Below are 23,388 nucleotides of genomic sequence, written 5' to 3' on the forward strand. Positions count from 1 at the left end.
ATTGGTCAAGACCTTTGTTTCACCTAAGTCAACCGTCAGTTTGGCTTTTGCTGCCATGCTTTCTACATAACCAGTTCTACGGAATGGTTGCTTAACAGTGCCTTTGGGTGAATAATTCTTCAACATTAAAAGAATTAGATGCATTTATTTATTTACTAAAATGGTGTCCTTCCTCCCAAAGGAGTGAACCTAAAAATATTTTTTTAAAGAAATTTAAATCTAAAAACGTTAAACCATCTTAACACATTTAAAAGAAACCACACACTCTCAAAGTTACTAAATTCAATATCTGGGTGAACATGAATGCCTTTAAATTTCTCCTGAAAGTCAGTAATGAGGGAGGCAGATGCCCCTCTCCAGGGACAGCATTCCACAAACGTGATCCAGAGCCACCCCTGTCATGAACTGGAATGAGCCATTATTATTATTATTATTATTATTATTATTATTATTATTATTATTATTAATTATTATTATTATTATTATTATTATTATTATTATTATTATACCCCACCCATCTGGCTGGGTTTCCCCAGCCACTCTGGGCAGCTTCCAACAGAATATTAAAAGCACAATAAAACATCAAAATCCTCATAATTTTCTGTTCCTTTCCATATGGGTGGTACCCAGCTATATATCCCCTCAGAGCTACTCAAAATATCCCCTACCTGTTGGAATCAGCATTAAAAAACCACCTAGTTTTACAGGTATGTTTGCATTTCAGGCACTGGGAGGGACAGAGGGATGCTGTCAATGGATGGGCGGCAGCAAACTTGACTTCTTGTCTTTTGGTGTTTGGCAACTGTCAGCAAGAAATCGTGTGTGCTATCCTAAAGTGAGGCTTGAGTCAGGAAAGTTTCATCCAAGCTGCCCAGTAAGCCAATCAAGAGGACTGCGTGAATGTCTTCGTTTTGATTTTTCTCACTTTCTCATTTGTCCAAACTCAGGTTTGAGTCTCCACATTTCCATGGTTGCATTTTGTTAAAAACAAAAAGTCCTCAGGATCGTTTGTTAGCATTTGAGTGCAAATTTCTCTCCCCACACCCATTTTTATGTGCAAATTTGCCTAATATAACTGGAGTGTTTCTCCCTGATGTAACGTATTCACATTACTTGCGGCTACACCTGAGCCAGTCATTCATTCCTGGAGACAAAAGAACATAAAACACCAACAGTGGGAAGGATAAACTGTATTGCTTTGCGACTTTGTGTGTGTGAAAACATCTGGGGGTAGGATAGGTCAGAAGAAAGTTTAACTGAGTGCAATGGGATGTTACACATAGGACTGCAGCGTTTGGGATGGGGGGGGCAAATGAAGGCTTTGTGTGTTTGTGGACACACACTCGCATGCTTAGGAACCAATTCCTAGGGCCGGAGGTCCCTTTGCCGCTTCCGCCCATTAATGTGGGAAGCTAGGTAGACAGGTGTGTGTAAGATTATTATCAGAGAGTCAGCGACAATGGAAAAAACACACACAACAACTAGCAGCCGTGGTGGCTCTGCAAGAGGAGATTGCTAGACTAAAAGCAGAACTAAAAGCTCTTCAAAAACATACAGGTAATTGCAGCTAAACATAATGGTTGGAGTACTTAGAGATTGAGGAAAAAAAAGAATTGAGCAAATGGTTAATATAAAGCAAAAGGATGAGTATGATAAAAAGTTACTAGCGAATGTTCTCAAAGGAGGGAAAGCTAAATGCCAGATTCTATTCACTCCAATGGCAAGTGAGGATTCCCAGGTAAGATCCTCCCTCTATTGTGTGGGCAGGTAATCCCTCCCCTACCTGGCCTGGTCTCCTTGGCAACGCTTCCCCCAGGTGGGATTGGACAACTGACTGAGGTAGGCGGAGACCTCCAGGTATTCCACCTGAGGGAAGGCAAAGCCAAGCCTATGCTGTTGGAGCCGCATCCACGCAAAGGGCGCCCCCCGTTTTAAGCGGGGAGCGATCATTGAGGGAAAAAAAAGAATTGAGCAAATGGTTTATATAAAGCAAAAGGATGAGTATGATAAAAAGTTACTAGCGAATGTTCTCAAAGGAGGGAAAGATAAATGCCAGATTCTATTCAGTCCGATGGCAGCAGGGTAAAAACCATTCATTCTATTGCTTACTTCAACTTGCCTGTGGAAACAACTCATAGGCCATGAAAGAAGGAAGGTTAACAACAGGAAGATTTAAAGGAACTATTGGAAACTCAAGGCAGTAGAGATATGAGGTGATCAGAGCCCCCCCCCCGAACCTGAAGCATGGGAAGTCCCAATAAAAATTTATAATTTGGCAGAATATTTGGACTATATGATATGTATTTGTATAATTTGGAATATTTAATGTAATTTGATTGGATTGTTAAAATGGAAAATTTAATAATTTTTTTTAAAACACACACACACACCATTCATTCTAAAGGTATAAATCAGGAGTTTGCTGACTACTACATGGAACTGCACCAGCCCATCCACCCATCCACAGAGGATATGGATTGCTTCTTATCTACCTTTCCCAGTTGTTACCCAGAAAGAAGCTTCCTCTTTTTAATATATTCAGAGACTTCTCCTTTTTCAAATTACCCAATTCCACCGACTGATGAAGGTCATGCACCCTCAGAGACATGAGGATCTGATAGATCCATCGGAACATTTCCCCAGTGGAAAGAGCCAGTGTTCTGGTCAAGGCTCTCATCTCATTGTGGAATGGCGAGATGAGAAGGCTTGTTACATTTATCACTCCTGAGCACCCTCTCCGGCACTGTGGAGCCCACAACTCTACTGAGTTCAAGGCAACAAAGCAAGGCTAGATAATGGTTATATAGTGGTGGAGTAGACGTCCAGTAGAGATTTTTCAGATTGTCCTGAACGTGACCTTGCCTCTTGGTCTGAATGAGCATCTGGAGGCAACAGAGGTCTTCTGCCATCACGTGGTCCACCATTTTGAAGGGGGTCGGAGTTGCATCTTGTCCAACTTTGCAGAATCAATTTCAGTTTGTGTGACTCGATCACATGAACAGGGTCTGGTAAATGCTCTCTGCATCCCTGCCCAGCACGGCTAGAGAAATCAAGCTGGAGGTGGCTGTGGCGATCACACAGGGTCCCCGGACGTTTAACGGTCTATTGATCCCTGTGCCACCACTGTGCTCGCTTCCCCGCTGCCAACAACCCGTTAATCTCAGGTAAAACACTGAGTCCAGACAGTTGTTAAAAGTGAACCAAATAAACAAGTTTATTTTATAAGCGTTAACAAGTTTAAGGTTTCTCTATTCTTGTCAGTTTCTTAACTTTATTTTCTTCACTGGCCTATACCTTCCTAATACCTTCTGACTGATTATATCGACTGTTTGACTGACTCATCTTAACAGATTCTCTCACTCTCTCACATCAGACTAGCCCAACCCACAGACTTATCCTCTCTAGCTCTTCTCTAACTCCAGACTGACTTCTCAACAACTCTTAACTCTAACTCCTAACTAACTCCCCTTGCGTTCCCATTGGTTAGCCATTTTACAATTAGTTAACCCTTTCCTTATGAACCCAGTATGATGTCACACACCTAGGAGGGCAAACGGCACAGTGGCGGTGATTGGGTGGGTCTCAAATGTGTAGGATGTTTCATTGCATGAGGGGGGTGGTCTTCACTCCCTTAAAGGGGGCCTCTTGACCCAGTAGATTGTAGACCCCTAGACCCAAACATTTTAGCCAAAAAGACTATTATTATTTAATAAGAAGGGTTGTCATACATCTGGAATTTTCTGGACATAGCCAGAATACTGCAGTCGGAAGCTGTGTCTGGAGGGAATTTGCTGAAATGAATTTGGACGTATGGCAAAAAAAATCAACTCCCCCCCCTCCAAAAAAGCCAAACAACCCTATTATTAAGAATAGTATTGAGTTACCAAAGTACATACATTACAGTATCTCTGTTTTCAGGTCATAGATGACTTTTGTAAAGAGAAGGGTTGGGTAATACAGTCCTGCTAATTTTTCTCAATTTCTCCACTGCTATTGATATAATGAAGGGATGCTGGTGGCACTGTGGTCTAAACCACAGAGCCTAGGGCTCATCGATCAGAAGGTCGGCAGTTCGAATCCCCACGACGGGGTGAGCTCCTGTTGCTCGGTCCCAGCTCCTGCCCACCTAGCAGTTCAAAAGCACGTCAATAGTGCAAGTAGATAAATAGATACCACTCCGGCAGGAAGGTAAATGGCATTTCCATGTGCTGCTCTGGTTAGCCAGAAGCGGCTTAGTCATGCTAGCCACATGACCCAGAAACTGTCTGCGGTCAAACGCCGGCTCCCTCAGGCAGTAAAGCGAGATGAGCACCACAACCCCAGAGTCGTCCGTGGCTGGACTTAATGGTCAGGGGTCCCTTTACCTTTATTGATATAATAGACCATGGGCTGACTTCTGGGCTGACTCTACAGGGTGGCTATCAGTCTGTTCGGTGGCTCTGTTCCCAACCTGCAATGTCCAGAGAGTAGCACTGGGTGAATGCTCTTCGGTCCCCTGGTATTTATGCTACAGAGTACTGCAGGGATGATGGGAATTGTAGTCTAAAAAAACAGCTACTGACTGATTAAAGTTAGAAAACTGTGTAGCTTGGCCTCATCCTGCCTCCAGAATGACTAGCAGCCAAGCAAGTGAATCGTTAGCGTGAAATCTCAAAGGGCACTAGAAGCATATTCTAAACATAGCTTTTGAAAGAACTCAGTTAGAAGCAAAGAGAGTTCATCTGCCCGCAGAACAGTTTTGGCTAATTTTATACTTCTTTAAAAAGTCCTCGGAGATTTTGCAACAGGGTGGACCCTTTGGTTTTGAAACCATTTAGAGGGAAATCGGGTGTACCTTTTGGTTTTGAAACCTTTTTAGGGGAAACTGGGTGGACCCATTGGTTTTGATATTATATAAAGGAAAATCGAACCCACACTTCTCTGCGTTGATCTCCTGGCTCCTGAACCTTTCAGAACAAGCCAGAGTCCTAAAAAGCAGGAAGTAATCTGCAGGACGAGCCTCATGCAAATCTAATCATCTCAAAAATTAGTCCTGTTGGATTAACACGCAGGTAAGTATGTATTGGGTTGAAACTTCAATTTTCTTCGTGTGATTTTAGCTCTTTCGACACAGCAGGCTCTCACTGGATATATTCCTAAAGCTCAGGGCCAAATTATGTGCTGTGTGAAATGCATGTCTTCATGTATGCCCTTCATTTAAAAACAGAGACCTGGGGAGATCAAAAAAGTACTAAACTCTCTCCAACCCTGTGACTTATCTCTCCCAAAGAATGCTTTTCAACTCAGCCAAGCTTTTATACTGGAAGTGGGGTAAAATGCTTTGGGGAAGAAGCTATAGGAAGCTTCTTGGTTTAATGTCTTTTGATGACCATCCTCTGTCATTCCCTTTAGTGTGTTCTGCTGACACCACGTCTAGCTCAGCCCTTAGCGTTACACTGAAGTGTGAATTTCAAAGTCCCACACATTACCTTAATCAGCAGAGTTGCTTATTATATTTTAAAGCAACAAATGTCTCAGGTTTGGGATACCCGAAGGACCCACCTCCTCCCATATCAGCTGGCCTTGTGCCTAATATCTGGTGAGAGGATTTACTCGGTGTCCTGACTATGGTGGAAGCATGGCTGGGATAATGGTAGGGTTGTCATATTTTAAAGAGCAAAAAAGAGGACGCTATGATGACTCTCCTTTAAATACCCCTACTATACGTAGGTTATAGAAGCTGTAATATGTTGCTGAGCGGGGCAGGAGAAGAGAAGAGGAAAGCAAGTCTTCAACCATGTCTATGTCTCATCCAGATGTCTATCCAAAAAGTATAGCCACCCGGACAGAAATTTTACCCCTGAAAAAGAGGACGTGTCCTGAAAAAAGAGGACACATGGCAACCCTAAATAATGGTCAATACTGTGGTAACACCTGAGTCCTAGAAGATATTGCCTTGTGGGGTTCTTTTATTGGTGCTTCCCACTGTAAAGGCTTTTCAATTCCACCAAGGTGTTGCTGTGCTGTGTAGGTAATGCTCTGGTTTTAAGTTTTTGTTTTATCCGTTTATTGTATTTTACTAACGGTGTTGTTTTATTGTGATATTATTACTGCATTGTTGTGGTTATTTATTGACTTTCCTCCCTTCACCATAAGATCCCAGGTGGGTTAAAATAATATAAGGACACCTGCCTACCGGACACCTCCTGCCAAACCTCTCTGCTCCTTTTCAACCCATTTTACACCTCACCCCTAACCTTCCACGCACCCATAGCTCTCTCAACAGCAGAGTCCCATCAGCTGGGTCAGTGATCAGCTTTTCTGTCTTTGTTATCTAGGCCAGTCAGAATTTCCAGTCCGCTTACAAAACATGCAGCAGAGTTTTAGCTTCCTCCTCTCTCCTTGCACGAATAACCCTTCTGTGCTGTCATTTTTCTCCATGAGGCTGGAGTAGGAGGCACGAGCAAAGATGGCGTTCACTTGGTGGCTTCTTCCATTGATGTTACAAGCACTACATGGGGTGACAGATGCCACGGTGAAACTCAACAATGGTGGGTTTGAAGACCTTGTCATTGCAATCAACCCTCAGATACCTGAAGACAACAAAATTGTCGACAACATAAAGGTGCGACTGCTAAACGTTTCTGAATGTGTTGAATGTGCAAGCATAGGTGGGGATATAAGTATATAGTAGTAATAATAATAATAGGGATGCGGGTGGTGCTGTGGGTTAAACCACAGCCTAGGACTTGCCGATTAGAGGGTCGATAGCACATCAAACCTGCAAGTAGATAAATATGTACCGCTCTGGCGGGAAGGTAAACGGCGTTTCCGTGCGCTGCTCTGGTTCGCCAGAAGCGGCTTAGTCATGCTGGCCACATGACCCAGAAGCTGTACGCCGGCTCCCTCAGCCAATAAAGCAAGATGAGCGCCACAACCCCAGAGTCTGCCATGACTGGACTTAATGGTCAGGGGTCCCTTTACCTTTAATAATAATAATAATTTATTTATTTATACCCCGCCTATCTGGCTGGGTTTCCTCACCACTCTGGGCAGCTTCCAACAAAACACTAAAATACAATAACCTATTAAACATTCAAAGCTTCCCTAAACAGGGCAGCCTTCAGATGTCTTCTAAAAGTTTGGTAGTTGTTTTTCTCTTTGACATCTGGTGGGAGGGTGTTTCACAGGGCGGGTGCCACTACCAAGAAGGCCCTCTGCCTGCTTCCCTGTAACTTGGCTTCTCGCAGCGAGGGAACCGCCAGAAGGCCCTCGGCGCTGGACCTCAGTGTCCGGGTAGAATGATGGGGGTCGAGACGCTCCTTCAGGTATACTATATATATGGGTGGGAACAGCAAGAAAATGTTGCAGTATACAACTAGCTGGTGTAGAGGAAGCCAGCATAAGTTAAGCCAATGTAAAGTACATCCGATTCAAGCTCTGTTCAAGACTGGGGCTACTACTGGTTGAGCCAGCCTTAGCCTGGCATAGGGAAGGCAAGCCTTTAAAATCGTTACACCACCCCTAAGTGCACATTCTACAAAACCAAATGCAGATACTAGTCACTGAACACACGGAGGTCTTTCTTTCCTTTCCTTGCTAGGGCATGGTTCAAGAAGCATCTGCTTACCTCTTCGGTGCAACACAAAAAAGATTTTACTTCAAGACTGTAAAAGTGATCATTCCCTCGACGTGGAAAACAAAAGCTGACTATCGAAGAGTAACTAGAGAGTCATACGATAAGGTAAATCTGGAGAGAATGCATTGAAATGTAGGTGTACTTAGGGTATTTTTTAAAAGATTGGGGCAACTCAACTTACTTCTGAGTAACAGGCATAGATTTGGGCTGTGTACATTCGCAGGCCCTCCAAGTGTCCCTTATATTAATAATAATAATAATGAGGATTTTTGCTGAGGCAAAAATCACGCTAAAGCATTAATATCAAAGGTACTTTGCTGCTGCTTTTCTGGGTGATCTTTCAACCAAATTCTATTTTATTTCAGGCAGAAGTCATAGTGGCAGCTCCTTACCTGAAACATGGAGACGATCCCTACACCTTGCAATATGGCGGATGTGGGGAACCTGGGCGATACATTCATTTAACTCCTAACTTCCTGACAAATGACAAGTTGCTTGACGCTTATGGACCACGAGGTATTACTTACTACCTGCTCGTTCAGATTAGACTATTCGAGTTTCCCTAAAATAACAGAGTAAGGAAAGTCCTGAAGAACCCATACCACTTTAAAGTTTATCACTCTAAAGGCAACCAAAACATCATAAGGAACCGGCAATATCTCTGTGTCCAGTTCATCAGCACATTTTTCAACCCACAAAAACGTGCCTCCGTTTCCTTTCAGCAACAGTGGCTTACACACCATAAAGTAAACAACTTCCTACTGCTTTCAGGATTATTTAAGGGAGGTGCATTTAGGAGGTGTATGTGGTCTGAATCAAGTACTTTCAGACTCTCTTGTGGGTTAATATCTGAAGCCATTAAGAATTGACTTAAAATGAACATAGCCAAGGAATATCCTTTTCTGTTAGAGCTCAAGGCTCACAGGGGAAGCCCAGGAGTGTCTCATCAAGAGGCTAAGTCAATACTCCATCAGAAATACAAGGGATCCACAGCCCTTCTGAGGAAGTGATGCATGATGATGCCTCTGGAAGCACTTAGACTGGGCCAGAGACTGAGACATCTTGACTGGGTGCATAGCGAGCCCCACCTTCCAAAAGAAGATGGCTGCCTTTAAAGGGCACTCACCTTATTGGGCAGTCCTTGTTGTTGGGGAGGCCGGAGTACTGTGGGAGATTCATCTTCTGAATCAAAGGAGGGCGGGCAGGATGTGCCTCTGGCTGGCAGGATCCGGAAGAGGCTGTGGAAAGCTTAAGTCTTGTCCTCCTCATAGCTGTCAACCGTCCCTTATTTGGTGGGAAAGTCCCTTATCCCAGGGCCATGTCCCGCTGCTGTCCCTTATTGATGATGTCCCTTAAATTCCCCGGGTTTCAAAGGAAGCAGCTCCTCTCCCTCCCTCCCTGCCGGCCAGGAAGGAGGGAGGCTCCAACTGTGTTGCTTGGCTGCCTTGCTCACCCAATAAGGAGTCTAAGAACGACTGGGGGGTGGAGTTTGCATGCCTTGTGCCGATCTAATCGGCCGCGTTGCCTGGGGACTCGCCTTTGCTCAGCGCTTCCCAGTGGAGAGGTGACGGTGGTTTCCCTTGCTGCCGGGTTTCTGTGCTGTGGGAACCACCGCTTGAGGCTTCGTTTGGCTGCTGGCTGGGCTTTCTACCTTTGGCTTGTAGGGACTCAGAAGTTGAACATACCTGTGCTTGGAAAATCCCTTATTTTGGCTGCTGATCCCTTATTTTTGAGGCTGCTGGTCCCTTATTTTCAAATCTGTAACTTGACAGCTATGGCCCTCCTCCGTTGCACTGTACACAGTCATCGGGTCATAACAAGGAAAGCTAAATTGAATTTTTAATTGTTTGTTGAATGGTAGAAATAGAGGTGCATCTTCCACCATTTGCTAAGCAGCACTACCCCCCTCCCAAAAAAATACAGAAGAGCTCAGATTGAAAAGAAGGCTAATCCAATAATAATAGATACTTAACCATTGGTATGACTGCACAACATTTCAGATTTTATTTTAGGTTTTTTTTGTGTGGGATGGGTGTGTTATAATTGTCAAGGAGAGGTTTGCTTTCCTGAGTCCTCCATCCAAGCTAGTAATCAATCACACGCAGGCGCCGAATGGGTTGCCAGGCTTGATTGGCTTCTTTTCGAGCACCAGCTACAGAACATCAAACAGCAAGTCTAAAACATGGTGTGTTCTCTCCCCCTACCCCGCCCCACCGAAGGCTTATAGGGGCTAGGGAATGTTGGCAACCATCCAGCCCCATCACATGCTCCCACTTTGGGGACTAATTCTTACCACCCGCCTTAGGTACCCTGACATAAGGTAAAGGTAAAGGAACCCCTGACTTTGGTCCAGTCGTGACTGACTCTGGGGTTGCGGCGCTCATCTCGCTTTATTGGCCGAGGGAGCCGGCGTACAGCTTCTGGGTCATGTGGCCAGCATGACTATGCCGCTTCTGGCGAACCAGAGCAGTGCACAGAAATGCCGTTTACCTTCCCGCCGGAGTGGTACCTATTTATCTACTTGCACTTTGACACGCTTTCGAACTGCTACGTTGGCAGAAGCAGGGACCGAGCAACGGGAGCTCACCCCGTCGCGGGGATTCGAACCACGGCCTTCTGATTGGCAAGTCCTAGGCTCTGTGGTTTAGCCCACAGTGCCACCCGCGTCCCTGAGATACTTGCTCACTATTCATGGCAATAATTTCTCTCTACCTGTATACTGTACTTTTTAAAAAAGGTATCTTAGGTTTTGTCCTTGATCTTCCACAGGCAGAGTTCTTGTCCATGAGTGGGCTCATCTCCGATGGGGTGTCTTTGATGAATATAACGACGATGCACCTTTCTACTCTCCTGGGGGAAACAGCATGCCTGAAGCAACGAGGTACCACCCCAAATCTCCAACAGATGCATCTCTTCTTTTATAAGTGATGTTTGCCTTGGGCTCGTTCGTTTGGTTGTGGTGTTAATCATTGTCTTGTGGATGAGCTTTGATGATATATGGAAGAGATTTCTCATTAGGGCAAAGTGGGGGTAGTGTCCTGCCCTTGGGCAAGTGCCTACTTTTCCGCTGCCCAAGACCTTATTTTCGGCCAGCTTACTCAGTCTCTCTGGAGACTGTTCTCAGCCACAGTCCTGCACACAATTTAGCCCAGTAGTGCATTTCTTTTGGCATGGTGACGTTTCAGCGGGTTGTCCCTACTTCTGTTTGCTCCTCACCTGAGTCTAACCTGGCAATTTTGTTTCCAGTGCCCCACAATGCCAAACAAAAGACGCCATTTGCTGTGTGCTGAAGACAGGCCTGGATATTGGCATGGCTTGGAGGAGTTAGTTACTAGAAAGCTTTCCAGACCCTCCATCGCCCAGAACCCGGCAAGCCTTAAAAATAGGAGAGCAAAGAGCTCAAAGACAGAGGGCACATAGCAGCACACATAGAAGTGATGAATGAGGAAGTGGGAGAGACGGGGAGGGTGGAGATTCACTCGGGACAACACCATTATTCAAGAGTCCGGGTTCTAGGGTCTCTCTCTGTAGTGTTTGAAATAAAAAGGGACTGTAAGAAACTTTTCCTTGTTTTTATACTTTCCTGGGCAACCAGCTGGGAGCTGCTAGGAGCATTCTGACATGAGCTAATGTACTAACTGAGCACACATAAAAATCAGATCTGAACCACATGTTTGCTGAATAAAGTACCTGTCTAGAAATCATCTATATAATTGATTCAAACTCTTTCATCTCCACCCATCATGAAGAGTTCTACAATCTGATCTTCAGGCCGGGCTGGTGGGCACTGGAGTTTGTCTTAGCAGTCGTGGCATTACAGAAAACAAGATAGCATACAATTATACCAGCATGTGATTATTTACTGACTTTTAAACCGACCATGTCTGTTTCTGTTATATTGATTAGGTGCCCAGCTACTTTCAAGGGTAGCTACGTAGTCCCGCTCGCTGATGGAACTACCAGACCATGCAAAGTTGAACCAAAAACTCAGCTGTATGAATCTGGGTGCCAATTTATTCCAGAAAAAAATCAAAATACTTCAACATCTATAATGTATGTGCAAAGTATCCCATCGGTAAGTATGATACATCTTAGTTGGGATTTATTTTTCTCCAATGCAGGATTTTTGCTAAGTTAAATATAATATTTGGAGATTTTTAGCTTCAATTCTTGCAGGTAATTTGTGTGTGTGTGTGTGTGTGTGTGTGTGTGTGTGTTTCACCAATAAGATTGTGTTAGGGCTGGGGAGAAAGTATTCCAACCAAAATTTAGTTATATTGACCTAGCAATTCAAGAAGAAACTCTTTCTTAAGGGCCTGCAGTTTTCCCGTCCTTCCCTCTTGAAACCTTCTCTCAATTTATAGAAGCTACATACAGCACAAGCTACGGGACCCAGACTGACTGAGTAGCCACTAGGCCCAACAGTAGGGTTGCCATATGTTCGGACACAGCCGGCAATTGGCCGTCGGAAACTTTGCCAAAAAAAGTGCAACCCGAATGAAGTAGTTGAGGCACATAGTCAGACTGAAGGAAAGTGAGATGTGTTCTGTTGCTCTCTGCAACAGGACAACTAACATTTGGATAATTGTGTGGGGTTCTGCAAAATGTTTCTGGTTTGTGAGTGGAGTTGAGGTACCCTTCAAAGTTCGCCCTCAGAGCTTCCAACTGTCCCTATTTTCCAGGGACAGTCCAGGATTTACAGAAGCCATCCTGGTTTCTGATTTGACCCTGGAATGTCCTGCTTTTCCTTAGGACGTCCCTATTTCCACCAGGGGAATGTTGGAGGGAACAAACAAGCATATGTTCATCTGTTCTTTTTGTCTGAAAAAGAATGTCCACTTTTGTAGCACCTCTTCCCAAGGAATGGCTGCCATGAGGTAGATATTGCTTATAAGGTTGTGAACTTGATTTATTCTTCTTACCTTTTATTTAGGTTACTCAGTTCTGTGACAAAAGCAACCACAATACTAAAGCAACAAATATGCAGAATAAAATGTGCAACTACAGGAGCACCTGGGATGTAATTACGACTTCTCCCGACTTTGCCAAATCAACTCCACAAAGAGCTCCTCCGCCTAGCCCCACTATCACTTTGCTGCAAAAACAGGAGAGAGTTTTGTGCCTAGTACTTGATGTTTCTGGAAGTATGGGTTCGGTGAGTCTATGTTTTCAGCACTCAGAAGAAGTATTTCGAGACAGTTCAAAAATGATGGAATTGATGTCAATAGTGACAACAAGTGTCAATACAGCATTGACATTTCTGTCATAAATGCCATGCTGTTTTATGTAATAATAATAATTTATTATTTATACCCTGCCCATCTGGCTGGGTTTCCCCAGCCACTCTGGGTGGCTTCCAATAGAATATTAAAATATAATAGTCTATTAAACATTAAAAGCTTCCCTAAACAAGGCTGCCTTCAGATGTCTTCTAAAAGTCTGGTAGTTGTTTTTCTCTTTGACATCTTATGGGAGTGCGTTCCACAGGGCAGGCGCTACTACCGAGAAGGCCCTCTGCCTGGTTCCCTGTAACTTGGCTTCTTGCAAGCGAGGGAACCACCAGAAGGCCCTCGGCCTTATAGATAGGGAGCCTGTTTTGGGTTTTAGATTAGATTTGGTTAATTTGGATATATATGAAACTACAGTAATTAATTCATACAGGAGAAGAGTTCTAGGGCAAAGGCGGGCAACCTGGCTGAGGTAGAATGCAAGGTCTGCTCATCGTAAATCCCCAGTTGGTGCAGGGAACCTAGAGAAAGAGTTGGAGCATGGGAGGTGAAAATTGCAGGGGTGAAAGTGAATGGAAGGAGGCAAAGGAAATCCTGATCTGGCCAGATCAATCAGGTCTTTCAGGTTTCTCAATTGTGCAGGAAACGTCAACAGCTACACAAGGCTTCCCTAGTGAAGAAATACCCTACTGCAGAAGTTTATGGTAGACACATGGTGGGGGTTGGAGGAAGTCATATAGCTCCTGGGATGGGTAGCTATAAATGCATTTTCCTGCTGCCCTGGCTTTCCTATATTCTGGTGACAGGTTTGTGCAGAGCTTGTCGGAGGCCTGGGGCAAGAGTCTTGTTAGACTAAAGTTATAAACTCAAACCCAAAACTACCAATCCCTGGCAGGGCTCCCCAGCTGGCTTAGCCCTCTGAGGCCCAGGGAAGTGTACCTGGCTGCCTCACACCCCCACTGCATGGGCCTGTCTGGTAATAGTCCTTGAAGTGGATTTAAGAGACATGGGACATCCTTATTTTCATTGGAGAAATGTATGGAATCTTTTAATTGAAAGGCAGGGTTTACATCATCTAACTCAGTGTTTCCCAACCTTGTGCCTCCAGCTGTTTTTGAACTACAATTCCCATCATCCCTGACCACTGGTCTTGCTAGCTAGGGATGATGGGAGTTGTAGGCCAAAAACATCTGGAGGCACAAGGTTGGGAAACACTGATCTAACTAACTAAACAACTGCTAAGCAAATTAGGGGGGGCACATTCTGGAATAGAGTTTATATTTCTATACTAGCATATAGAAATTTGAATATCAGACACAAAAACATTGTAGGATAATCATTCTCCAACAGCAGAATTTATGGGACAAGCCCCATTGCAATGAATTGTGAACCTCCCATCCATTTCAATGGAGCCTGTGCATGAAAACATCCAGATGGATTGTGCCCAACATCGCAACATGGATGAGGTTATTTGGAAACTCATGGACATTATGTATTTGCCTACATCCACATAAGTTTATCAAGCCTTGTTTTTTAAAGTATAATTGACAGTTGCATTTTCAGTCATCTTTATTTGTTTCCCAGAATCCACTGGCAGTTCTGTGAATGCTGGTTTTTTTAATTAATATTATTGTTATTCCTATGCAGAGCAATCGCATTGGTCGGCTGAAGCAAGCTGCGGAAATATTCGTCCTGCAGATTATTGAAGCGGGATCCTGGGTTGGAGTAGTCACATTCAACAGTGCGGCAACAGTCCAGACTCAACTGAGGCAGATCAGTGCCGACAGTGTGCGCAAAACTCTTGCAGGGTATCTTCCTACTTCAGCTGGTGGAGGAACTAACATATGTTCTGGAGTGCGGTCAGCATTTCAGGTGAAAAAGAATAAAATCCCAGATTCTTTTATTCCTATTCTTCTTTGTAGGGTAGCCAGATGCAAAAGTGTAAAGGGCTGCTGTGTATCTAAGGGTTGTGTACAAGAGGGTATTTCAGCAGGTATGCTCTCTCATATAAGCCAAGAAACTGAAACTCAGTGCAGAGAAGATAGAGATGCTATTTGCAGGTGGATCCACTGCCTGGGTAAGTTCTGGATAAGTTCTGCCTGGGTAAGTTCAACCAGTTCTGGAGGGAGTCCCAATCCTCTGAAAGATCAGGTTCCTAGCTTGAGTGTACTTCTGTATCCATTGAAGTGACTGGAGGCTAAAGTGGCTTCCACCAGGTGTGGCTTCTGCCATCTATGAACTGGAAGCCTCTCAGTTTGATTATTTATTATTGTCCATCTATCCCACCTTTCCTCTGAGGAGGTCAAGGTGGTCTCTCAGGCTGAGAGACTATTTGGCCCGAGGTCGCCCAGTGAGCTTCATGGCTGTGTGGGTTTCAAACCATAGTCTTGGCCAACATTTCCATGGTTTCAAACCATGGTCCTAGTCCATGGTTTTAACCGCTATAACCACAGCTTTCTCGTGTGAAATAGTAAATGCTAATACTTCCACATTAACAACCATGGAAGATATGGCACCCATCTCACCAAACTCTGCTTTTGTTACAGGTAGGGAATTAGTTCACACAGAACAGCAGCAACACACCAGACTTAGCGGAGCTTTGTAGCATTTTCTCATTCATTTTAAGCACAAATGGTGCCCGGTAGCTTCCACATTCCTAGTTGCTGCTAAGATTCTAAATGCTCTGTTCCATACAGGTGTTTTTAAAGAAGTACCCAAATACCAGAGGCTGTGAAATTGTGCTCTTGACAGATGGAGAAGATGGCCAAGTAAATTCCTGCTTTACCGAAGTTCGAAATAGTGGGTCTATAATCCACACCATTGCTTTGGGACCAAGCGCTGCAAAAGAACTTGAAATGCTGGCAGACATGACGGGTAAGGGAGCGGAATGCCACACCCTCAGTCCACTTGGTGCCAACTGGGGTTTCGCTAAGAGTGAGTTTACTAGTGGGCCCGGCCCCCCGCCATGCTACTTTCATCCACACAATGTTCCTCCTACTTGCCCACAGAAACTTCACTGCTTTTCAATGCTCTGTTGTTGTTGTTTAGTCATTTAGTTGTGTCCAACTCTTCGTGACCCCATGGACCAGAGCACGCCAGGCACTCTTTTCTTCCACTGCCTCCCGCAGTTTGGTCAAACTCATGCCGGTAGCTTTGAGAACACTGTCCAACCATCTCGTCCTCTGTCATCCCCTTCTCCTTGTGCCCTCCATCTTTCCCAACATCAGGGTCTTTTCCAGGGAGTTTTGTCTTCTCATGAGGTGGCCAAAGTACTGGAGCCTCAGCTTCAGGATTTGTGCTTCCAGTGAGCACTCAGGTCTGATTTCCTTCAGAATGGATAGGTTTGATCTTCTTGCAGCCCAAGGGACTCTCAAGAGTCTCCTCCAGCACCATAATTCAAAAGCATCAATTCTTCGGCGATCAGCCTTCTTTATGGTCCAGCTCTTACTTCCATACATCACTACTGGCAAAACTATAGCTTTTACTATACGGACCTTTGTTGGCAAAGTGATGTCTCTGCTTTTTAAGATGCTGTCTAGGTTTGTCATTGCTTTTCTCCCAAGAAGCAGGTGTCTTTTAATTTCATGGCTGCTGTCACCATCTGCAGTGATCATGGAGCCCAAGAAAGTAAAATCTCTCACTGCCTACTTTACATTTACTGACACACAGATGTTTTCTGCACACAGATGTATAAAAGCCTACACTACAACAGTGTATTGCCTTTTATTCCATCTAACCAAGTATCCTAACTGTTCCTCCAATCGCATTCCAGGAGGTCTGAAATTTGCAGCCACTGACAGCTTGAATTCCAACGGTCTCATTGATGCTTTCAGCGGAATTTCTTCAGGAAGTGGAGATCTCAGTCAACAGTCTATTCAGGTATTAGAGATTAGAGAGAAAAAAGCAGTTCTACTACAACTATTAGGCACTGTAAAAAAAAAGGTTAAAGCACAAAGTAAAATTAATTCTATAGTCCATATTTTACTAGTATTGTGCAGCAGGAGAACCAGGTAGAATTCACAGATCTTACAGAGGTTGATTTTGGCAGCGCTGAAACATTTCAATTTTTACTGGTCCTAATTCAGTTGAATGTGTGGTCATATAAGCACCATGGTCCCATTCCAGATTGTGTCTCACTGACTACTCGTTGCCAAAATGTGGCGTCAGATCTGTTGCTTCACCTAGAGTTGCCCCCCAAATCTCCCATTGTATCGGCTGCAAATTTACTTCTCTTTGCCTGTGGAATTAGAGTTGTGTGTCTCGCAGAGTCAACCTCTCATTTGAGATCATTGATTTGCATTTGATCAGAGGTTCTCCCAGCTTTTGAGCTTCCTTTAGAAGTCAAACATGCCGTCAGAAAAATCTCCTTAAACTGCATGTTTTTGACACTTGGCGTTTGTAGCAAACCTTTTGGGTTAAAACTTACAAGGTGGTTAGCACCCAGTAAAAGGCCACATGCAACCACAATAAATACATTTGGTGCAGGAAAATAAATTACGGCATCTGGAGGGAATGGATTAAGCATCCATCCAGCATCTTATATCTGGGAAGGGCTGTTGAGCTGGAGTTGCTACATCATTTGTTTTTCTCCATGTCTTTAACCATGGGGATATTGTAGGATACCAATTTTATCCCTGTTGTAGATCTATTCAGGTTATAAAACTTTTCAAATATATCAGCGTACTTATTTCCTCTCCCCACCCCCAACAGCTTGAAAGTAAAGCGCAGCAAGTAGCTGCCAAGAAATGGATGTATGGTACAGTATCCATTGATAAAACGGTGGGAAAAGACACTTTCTTTGTCATTACGTGGAGCGCAAGCACAACTCCACCAGAGATGTTTCTGAAAGATCCCAAGGGGAAAAAGTATGGTACCAAGGACTTCATAATTGATAAAACCAACCTACGGACAGCCCGGCTCCAGATTAGTGGAATCGCAGAGGTAAAATATCCTCTCTCTATGCAGATAATTCTTCTGTTACTTGTGTGCCCTTTCCTTTGGAAAATAAGAATACATTATGCAAGTGGGGAAGAGCCATTTACTTCTAGAAGTCCTCAGTGTAAGATTTTGCAATGATATTAACAGTGCTCCCCCCCCCCCGAAGAGAAGGTGCCACTACTCTCAGCCTAGAAATGGCTGGAGGAAGGACAACCAAGCGGGCATAAGGGGCGGGGGAGACGCTCTGCGCATGCTCAGGGAAGGAGGCAGCAGGCCTCTAGGATCCTGGCACAGTCTCATGCCTCATTCCCCAAGCCCAGAAAGCGTTTGCCTGGCTCTGGGATGGAGGCAGGAGATACCACCCCCTGGGGGCCCCCAGAACCTCGGGTGCAAATGGGGAGCATTGAATAAAAATAAGGGGGTGGTGAAAGCATAAGTAAAGAAGACAAGAAAAAATTGAAAAGCCATTCGTACATGTTTCCTTTCCCAGGAGAGCACTGAGTACCGTATTTTTCACTCTATAAGACGCACCAGACCACAAGACGCACCTAGTTTTTGGAGGAGGAAAACAAGAAAAAAAATATTCTGAATCTCAGAAGCCAGAACAGAAAGAGGAATCGGTACGCAGTGAAAGCAGCAATCCCTCTTGCTGTTCTGGCTTCTGGGATAGCTGTGCTGCCTGCACTCGCTCCATAAGATGCACACAAATTTCCCCTTACTTTTTAGGAGGGAAAAAGTGAGTCTTATAGAGCAAAAAAACCCGGTAATTTTTGTTTTCCCCAAAAAGGGTGTGGTAGGCCAAATAGGTTTGGGAACCTCTGGTCTGGAAGGTGCCATGAGAAGTTCTTTTCATTTCCTAGCTCATCAAATGCCTAGCATGACGCTGCTGCCAGTATCTGCTCTTGGTATATTTCCGATAAAAAAAGACACCCCATCTTATCAAAGCAGAATAATAACCAAAGGAAATAGGAACTGTATTTATAAACAGTTAGATATGGGATATTTAATGTCCTTCTATTTATCATCACTTGATTTCCAGGCAGGAGACTGGACTTATTCCCTGCAGAATCAAAATACAGCTCAAACCATGACAATAACAGTCACGAGCCGAGCAAGGTCAGCAACTGTGCCTCCAGTTCATGTGACGCCTCTTATAAAAAGAACGCATAAGTTTCCTGATCCGTTGGTTATTCACGCAGAAGTCAGCCAAGGGTTCTTACCTGTGACTGGTGCAAAAGTCATAGCCACAATAGAAGCAGACAATGGAGCAGCTGTGGATCTAGAGCTTTTGGACAATGGCGCAGGTAAGTTTGTTTTGAAGTGTTTGTGGCAATATGCATTTCCCACAGAATCAGAACATTAACTCATTTAGTCTAGCATTATCTAACTTGTCAAAATGCCTGGCAATTGTATTTTCAAAACCAGCCATTCTTTTAATTTTTAAAAAATGTTTGTTTATTTATGATATTTGCAAACCACTAAAAAATCCCAGTTCAGACTACACACATAGTTGAAATAAAATTAAATGCAATAAAATAGTATAGTATAATACAACATTCAACATAAAATCAAATATGAAATAATTGGATTCTAAAATGTAGACTCATAAACAGGCATAAAACTCAAAACCGACTGGCAAACAGTTATGTCCTCCCCAAAGCCTGAGATCCCTTTTAGCTTGTGTTGCCAGGGATATAAACTGCCTGCAGAACATATGCTCTACCCCTGAGATGAGACCAATAGGGAAGACTCCATTCTGGGTCTTCGCGAAACCCTTCTACGTGCTAACACCTTCACTCCTTCTGTCTTTCACCCATGAGAGATAGCAATGAGATGCCATTCTTTCCCATACCCTCCAAAATTTCTCCAATGAAAACAGGGACATCCCATTCCATAATGATAATTTTATTAATTATACCCCACACATCTAACTGGGTTGCCCCAGCCACTCTGGGCAGCTTCCAACATATATAAAAGTATAATAAAACATTAAACACTTAAAAACAACAACACAACCCTATACAGGATTGTATTCAGATGGCTTGGGGGTCGGGGAACTCCATACCCTCCAACTTTTCTCCAATGAAAATAGGGATATCCTTAGGAAAAGCCGGACATTCCCGGATCAAATCAGGGACGTCCCTGGAAAATAGGGACACTTGGTGGGTCTGTTTTCCAGGTGTGCTTCTTGAGATGTTGTTGTTGTTTAGTCATGTCCGACTCTTCGTGACCCCATGGACCAGAGCACGCCAGGCACTCCTGTCTTCCACTGCCTCCCGCAGTTTGGTCAAACTCATGCTGGTAGCTTCGAGAACACTGTCCAACCATTTTGTCCTCTGTCGTCCCCTTCTCCTTGTGCCCTCCATCTTTCCCAACATCAGGTTCTTTCCCAGGGAGTCTTGTCTTCTCATGAGGTGGCCAAAGTATTGGAGCCTCAGCTTCACGATCTGTCCTTCCAGTGAGCACTCAGGGCTGATTTCCTTAAGAATGGATAGGTTTGATCTTCTTGCAGTCCATGGGACTCTCAAGAGTCTCCTCCAGCACCATAATTCAAAAGCATCAATTCTTCGGCGATCAGCCTTCTTTATGGTCCAGCTTCTTGATATACAAGGAGCTAATAGCCCCATCTGGATGCTTTAAGGCTCCGTGTGATTAGAATCACATGAAGAATGGAGGAAACAGCTCTCCCCATTGTCATCCTCCATCAGTTGGTGATGAACATCTGCCGTGGGGAGCCCGGTCTACTCCCTACACATTTCGAAACCCTAAATTGTGCAGGGAGCCTGCTGAAGTGGAAACGGCTTCCCATTTCAGAAGTTATCCCCCTCATGAGTGCCATCTTCCCAGGAAAAGAGGTGCTGGAACTCACCTTGAACACTTCCCTTGTCTCTCATAACGGCAATGGCTTCCACCTGAGAGGAGCTACAACCGATTTCCGCTGAGTTATGTCGGGGGGGAGGGAGCCCTTCCCCTCATCACTTGAAGGATGCCAGAATAGGCCTACTCCCAAAGACAAATGAAGCATCTGGCTCAGGTGCGGATAACCTTTGCCTCACCTGATTTTGCTGAACTAGAAACTGCAATGTAAGAAGGTACTCAGATGATGTTCTTACAGTCCAGGCAAGTTCATGAGGGGAAAGGCAGTCGTGGCTATATTTAGCAATGGCAGCCCACCAAGAGCTTGATAAATTTTGCTAACTGCCCGGGACTGCAGAAAACGGAGCTTGTCAAGCATGCAGAAGGCCACAATATATGCTGGTTTGCTGTCGTCAGGTTGGCGAGTTACAAGTTGTGTTGGCCTGCGTTGAACAGGGATTAACATACTTATGACTCTATATCACTACATATTCAGATTTAGGCACTCTACTGTTTTCATTAGAACAGGTGCAGATACAGTGGTACCTCGGGTTAAGTACTTAATTCGTTCCGGAGGTCCGTTCTTAACCTGAAACTGTTCTTAACCTGAAGCACCACTTTAGCTAATGGGGCCTCCCGCTGCCACCGCCTCGCGATTTCTGTTCTCATCCTGAAGCAAAGTTCTTAACCTGAGGTACTATTTCTGGGTTAGCAGAGTCTGTAACCTGAAGCGTATGTAACCTGAGGTACCACTGTACTGTGAAACAAACATCTCCTACGTAGGTTATGTAGGGTTTCTTTTTTTAATAGCAGTGAGGTGTTGGGTTTGGATGTTTAATTTTAATATCAATGTACCTAGGTGCCGACATTATAAAGGATGACGGAATCTACTCGAGATATTTCACATCGTTCAAAGTAAATGGTCGACATAACCTAAAAGTGCGGGTCCAGGGGCAAGGCAAGACTGGCAGAAGGATCCGTAGGCAAAGTCAAGCTTTCTTTGCACCAGGGTTTGTAAATAATGGTAAGGATTTGTTACGAAATAGCAATACTGGTGGTATGCTAGCTCTGTAATTCTTAAAGTGTGAATGACATTGGGCATCTCTAGAAGGAAACAAACTTCTTTCTGCCATTTCCCTCCCCATCATTGTCTTTATGTAGATCTGGACACTTGAGTACATATCTCTGACACGTTCACACATATATGTACGCACATCCTTCTTTCCTGCAATATTCAAATCTGCCATGTGCAACTCAGTGGGTTGGAGAGAGAGAATAGATCTACAGCAGATTTGTTGTTGTTGTTGTTGTTATTTCACCTTCCAGTTACGCCCCAAGGCAATGTAGAAAAGAAAATGCAAACGGTTACAAAACAGCACAAAAAAATTACGGAAGATTCGTTTAAAACGGATACCTACAGTAGAGAACTCTTCATCCAGCTGGGATAGCTTGTCAGCATAAAAAAATGTTTTTTGGAAAGTGTGGGCGGGATGTCAAATCTCAACAGGATGTTGTTCCATAGAACAGGGGCAGCCACCCCGAAAGCTCTGCTTTAAGAAATTAATTGTGATTTTCTGTATATTCTGCCTTTGTTTTGGGTTTGCACAAAAGGAAATAAACGGGACTTTCAAAATAATGGGGAAGTTTGGAGGTTTGTAGTCTCACCATATAATCTATCATCCTTCCTTCTTTCCTTCCTCCCTTCCTTCCTAGGTGTAATAAATATGAATCCCCCAAAACCAGAAGTTCGTGATGATGACATCGAAGTTGACGTAGGAGATTTCAGTAGAGTGGCATCAGGTGGCTCTTTTGTAATGTCAGGAGTTCCGCCTGGTGGTAGTAAAAAAGATGTTTTCCCGCCCTGTAGAATCACTGACCTTGAGATAAAACCACTTGGTGATTATCAGTTCCTTTTGTCCTGGACAGCTCCTGGGAATGACTATGATGAAGGAAAAGGTAAGTGCAAAATTCTGCTTTAATCAGTTAATCAATCAGTAAGACTGTAGAGTGTGTGTGTGTGCGCGCGTGCATAAAAATTTGTGTGGGGAGCCAACCACCACTTTTATTTGCAGCAGCCTTATCTCCCTGTAATATTATATTACAGTAGCATTATGTTATTGCTCTGGGAAGAGGGATTTCATCCCATCTGGTCCACCGTTGCTGAGGGCAGAGGGCTACCTGTGGATAGGAAGTTTGAAATGCATTGAAAAGGATTTCTGTCACTGTTATCCTTGATGCACAACTGAAGACACGCATCTTAATGCATGCCCTGTTGGCTGTTCTTTATTTTGCAGCTGAAAGGTACGAAATAAAAATGAGTGAAGATCCCTCGGCGTTGATAGATGCAGCTTTTCAAACAGCCACTTCTGTGAATACTGCTGGTCTGAAAATGGAAGTCGCTGGGGTCAAGCAATCCTTCCAGTATAACGCAGAAAACTTAAAAAAATCGAATGGCACCTCCATCTACTTTGCCATTCGTGCCATTGATGGTAGCAACAATGTTGGAGAAGCATCTAATATAGCCAGAGCAGTCGTGCTTGTTCCCATATTGCCAACCACCCCAGATGATACTTTTTGTCTGTAGTTTGTGTTTTGCATAATCAAAAAACCAGAAGTCTTGATACTGGAATGCAATAATACAGCTAGGATTCTGTTCCTGTTTTGAATTTTAATTGGCTCATTGTTTGTATGCTTTTTTTGTAATTTTCATGTCTACAGCTAAGCAGCTTCCATAATAGAATTGGCTTA

The 23,388-nt window shown here is 44.0% G+C and overlaps 1 protein-coding gene across 1 annotated transcript; it reads left to right on the forward strand.

Annotated features, from left to right (window-relative positions):
• The first annotated feature begins 4,911 nt into the window (after nt 1–4,911).
• On the forward strand, nt 4,912–23,257 carry LOC309371471 (calcium-activated chloride channel regulator 1-like). Its single transcript, XM_081914157.1, has 15 exons — nt 4,912–5,051; nt 6,424–6,604; nt 7,583–7,723; nt 7,984–8,134; nt 10,388–10,499; nt 11,525–11,693; nt 12,552–12,773; nt 14,494–14,718; nt 15,543–15,720; nt 16,619–16,725; nt 17,557–17,787; nt 18,824–19,088; nt 21,500–21,664; nt 22,354–22,596; nt 22,935–23,257. Exons 2-15 carry the CDS (start codon nt 6,449–6,451, stop codon nt 23,222–23,224), a joined length of 2,655 nt encoding a protein of 884 aa, XP_081770283.1. The 5' UTR covers nt 4,912–5,051; nt 6,424–6,448; the 3' UTR covers nt 23,225–23,257.
• The last annotated feature ends 131 nt before the right edge of the window (nt 23,258–23,388 follow it).

The sequence above is a fragment of the Podarcis melisellensis genome (assembly GCF_964234715.1).
Source record: "Podarcis melisellensis genome assembly, chromosome: 6".
NCBI classification, from domain to species: Eukaryota; Metazoa; Chordata; class Lepidosauria; order Squamata; family Lacertidae; genus Podarcis; species Podarcis melisellensis.

Bases quoted from the DNA above. Each gene is read 5' to 3' on its own strand.
- LOC309371471 (XM_081914157.1), top strand. From the start codon at position 6,449: ATGGCGTTCACTTGGTGGCTTCTTCCATTGATGTTACAAGCACTACAT. The intron at 21,665-22,353 runs GTAAGGATTTGT...CTTCCTTCCTAG, and splicing joins ACCAGGGTTTGTAAATAATG to GTGTAATAAATATGAATCCC. The intron at 22,597-22,934 runs GTAAGTGCAAAA...TTTATTTTGCAG, and splicing joins TGACTATGATGAAGGAAAAG to CTGAAAGGTACGAAATAAAA.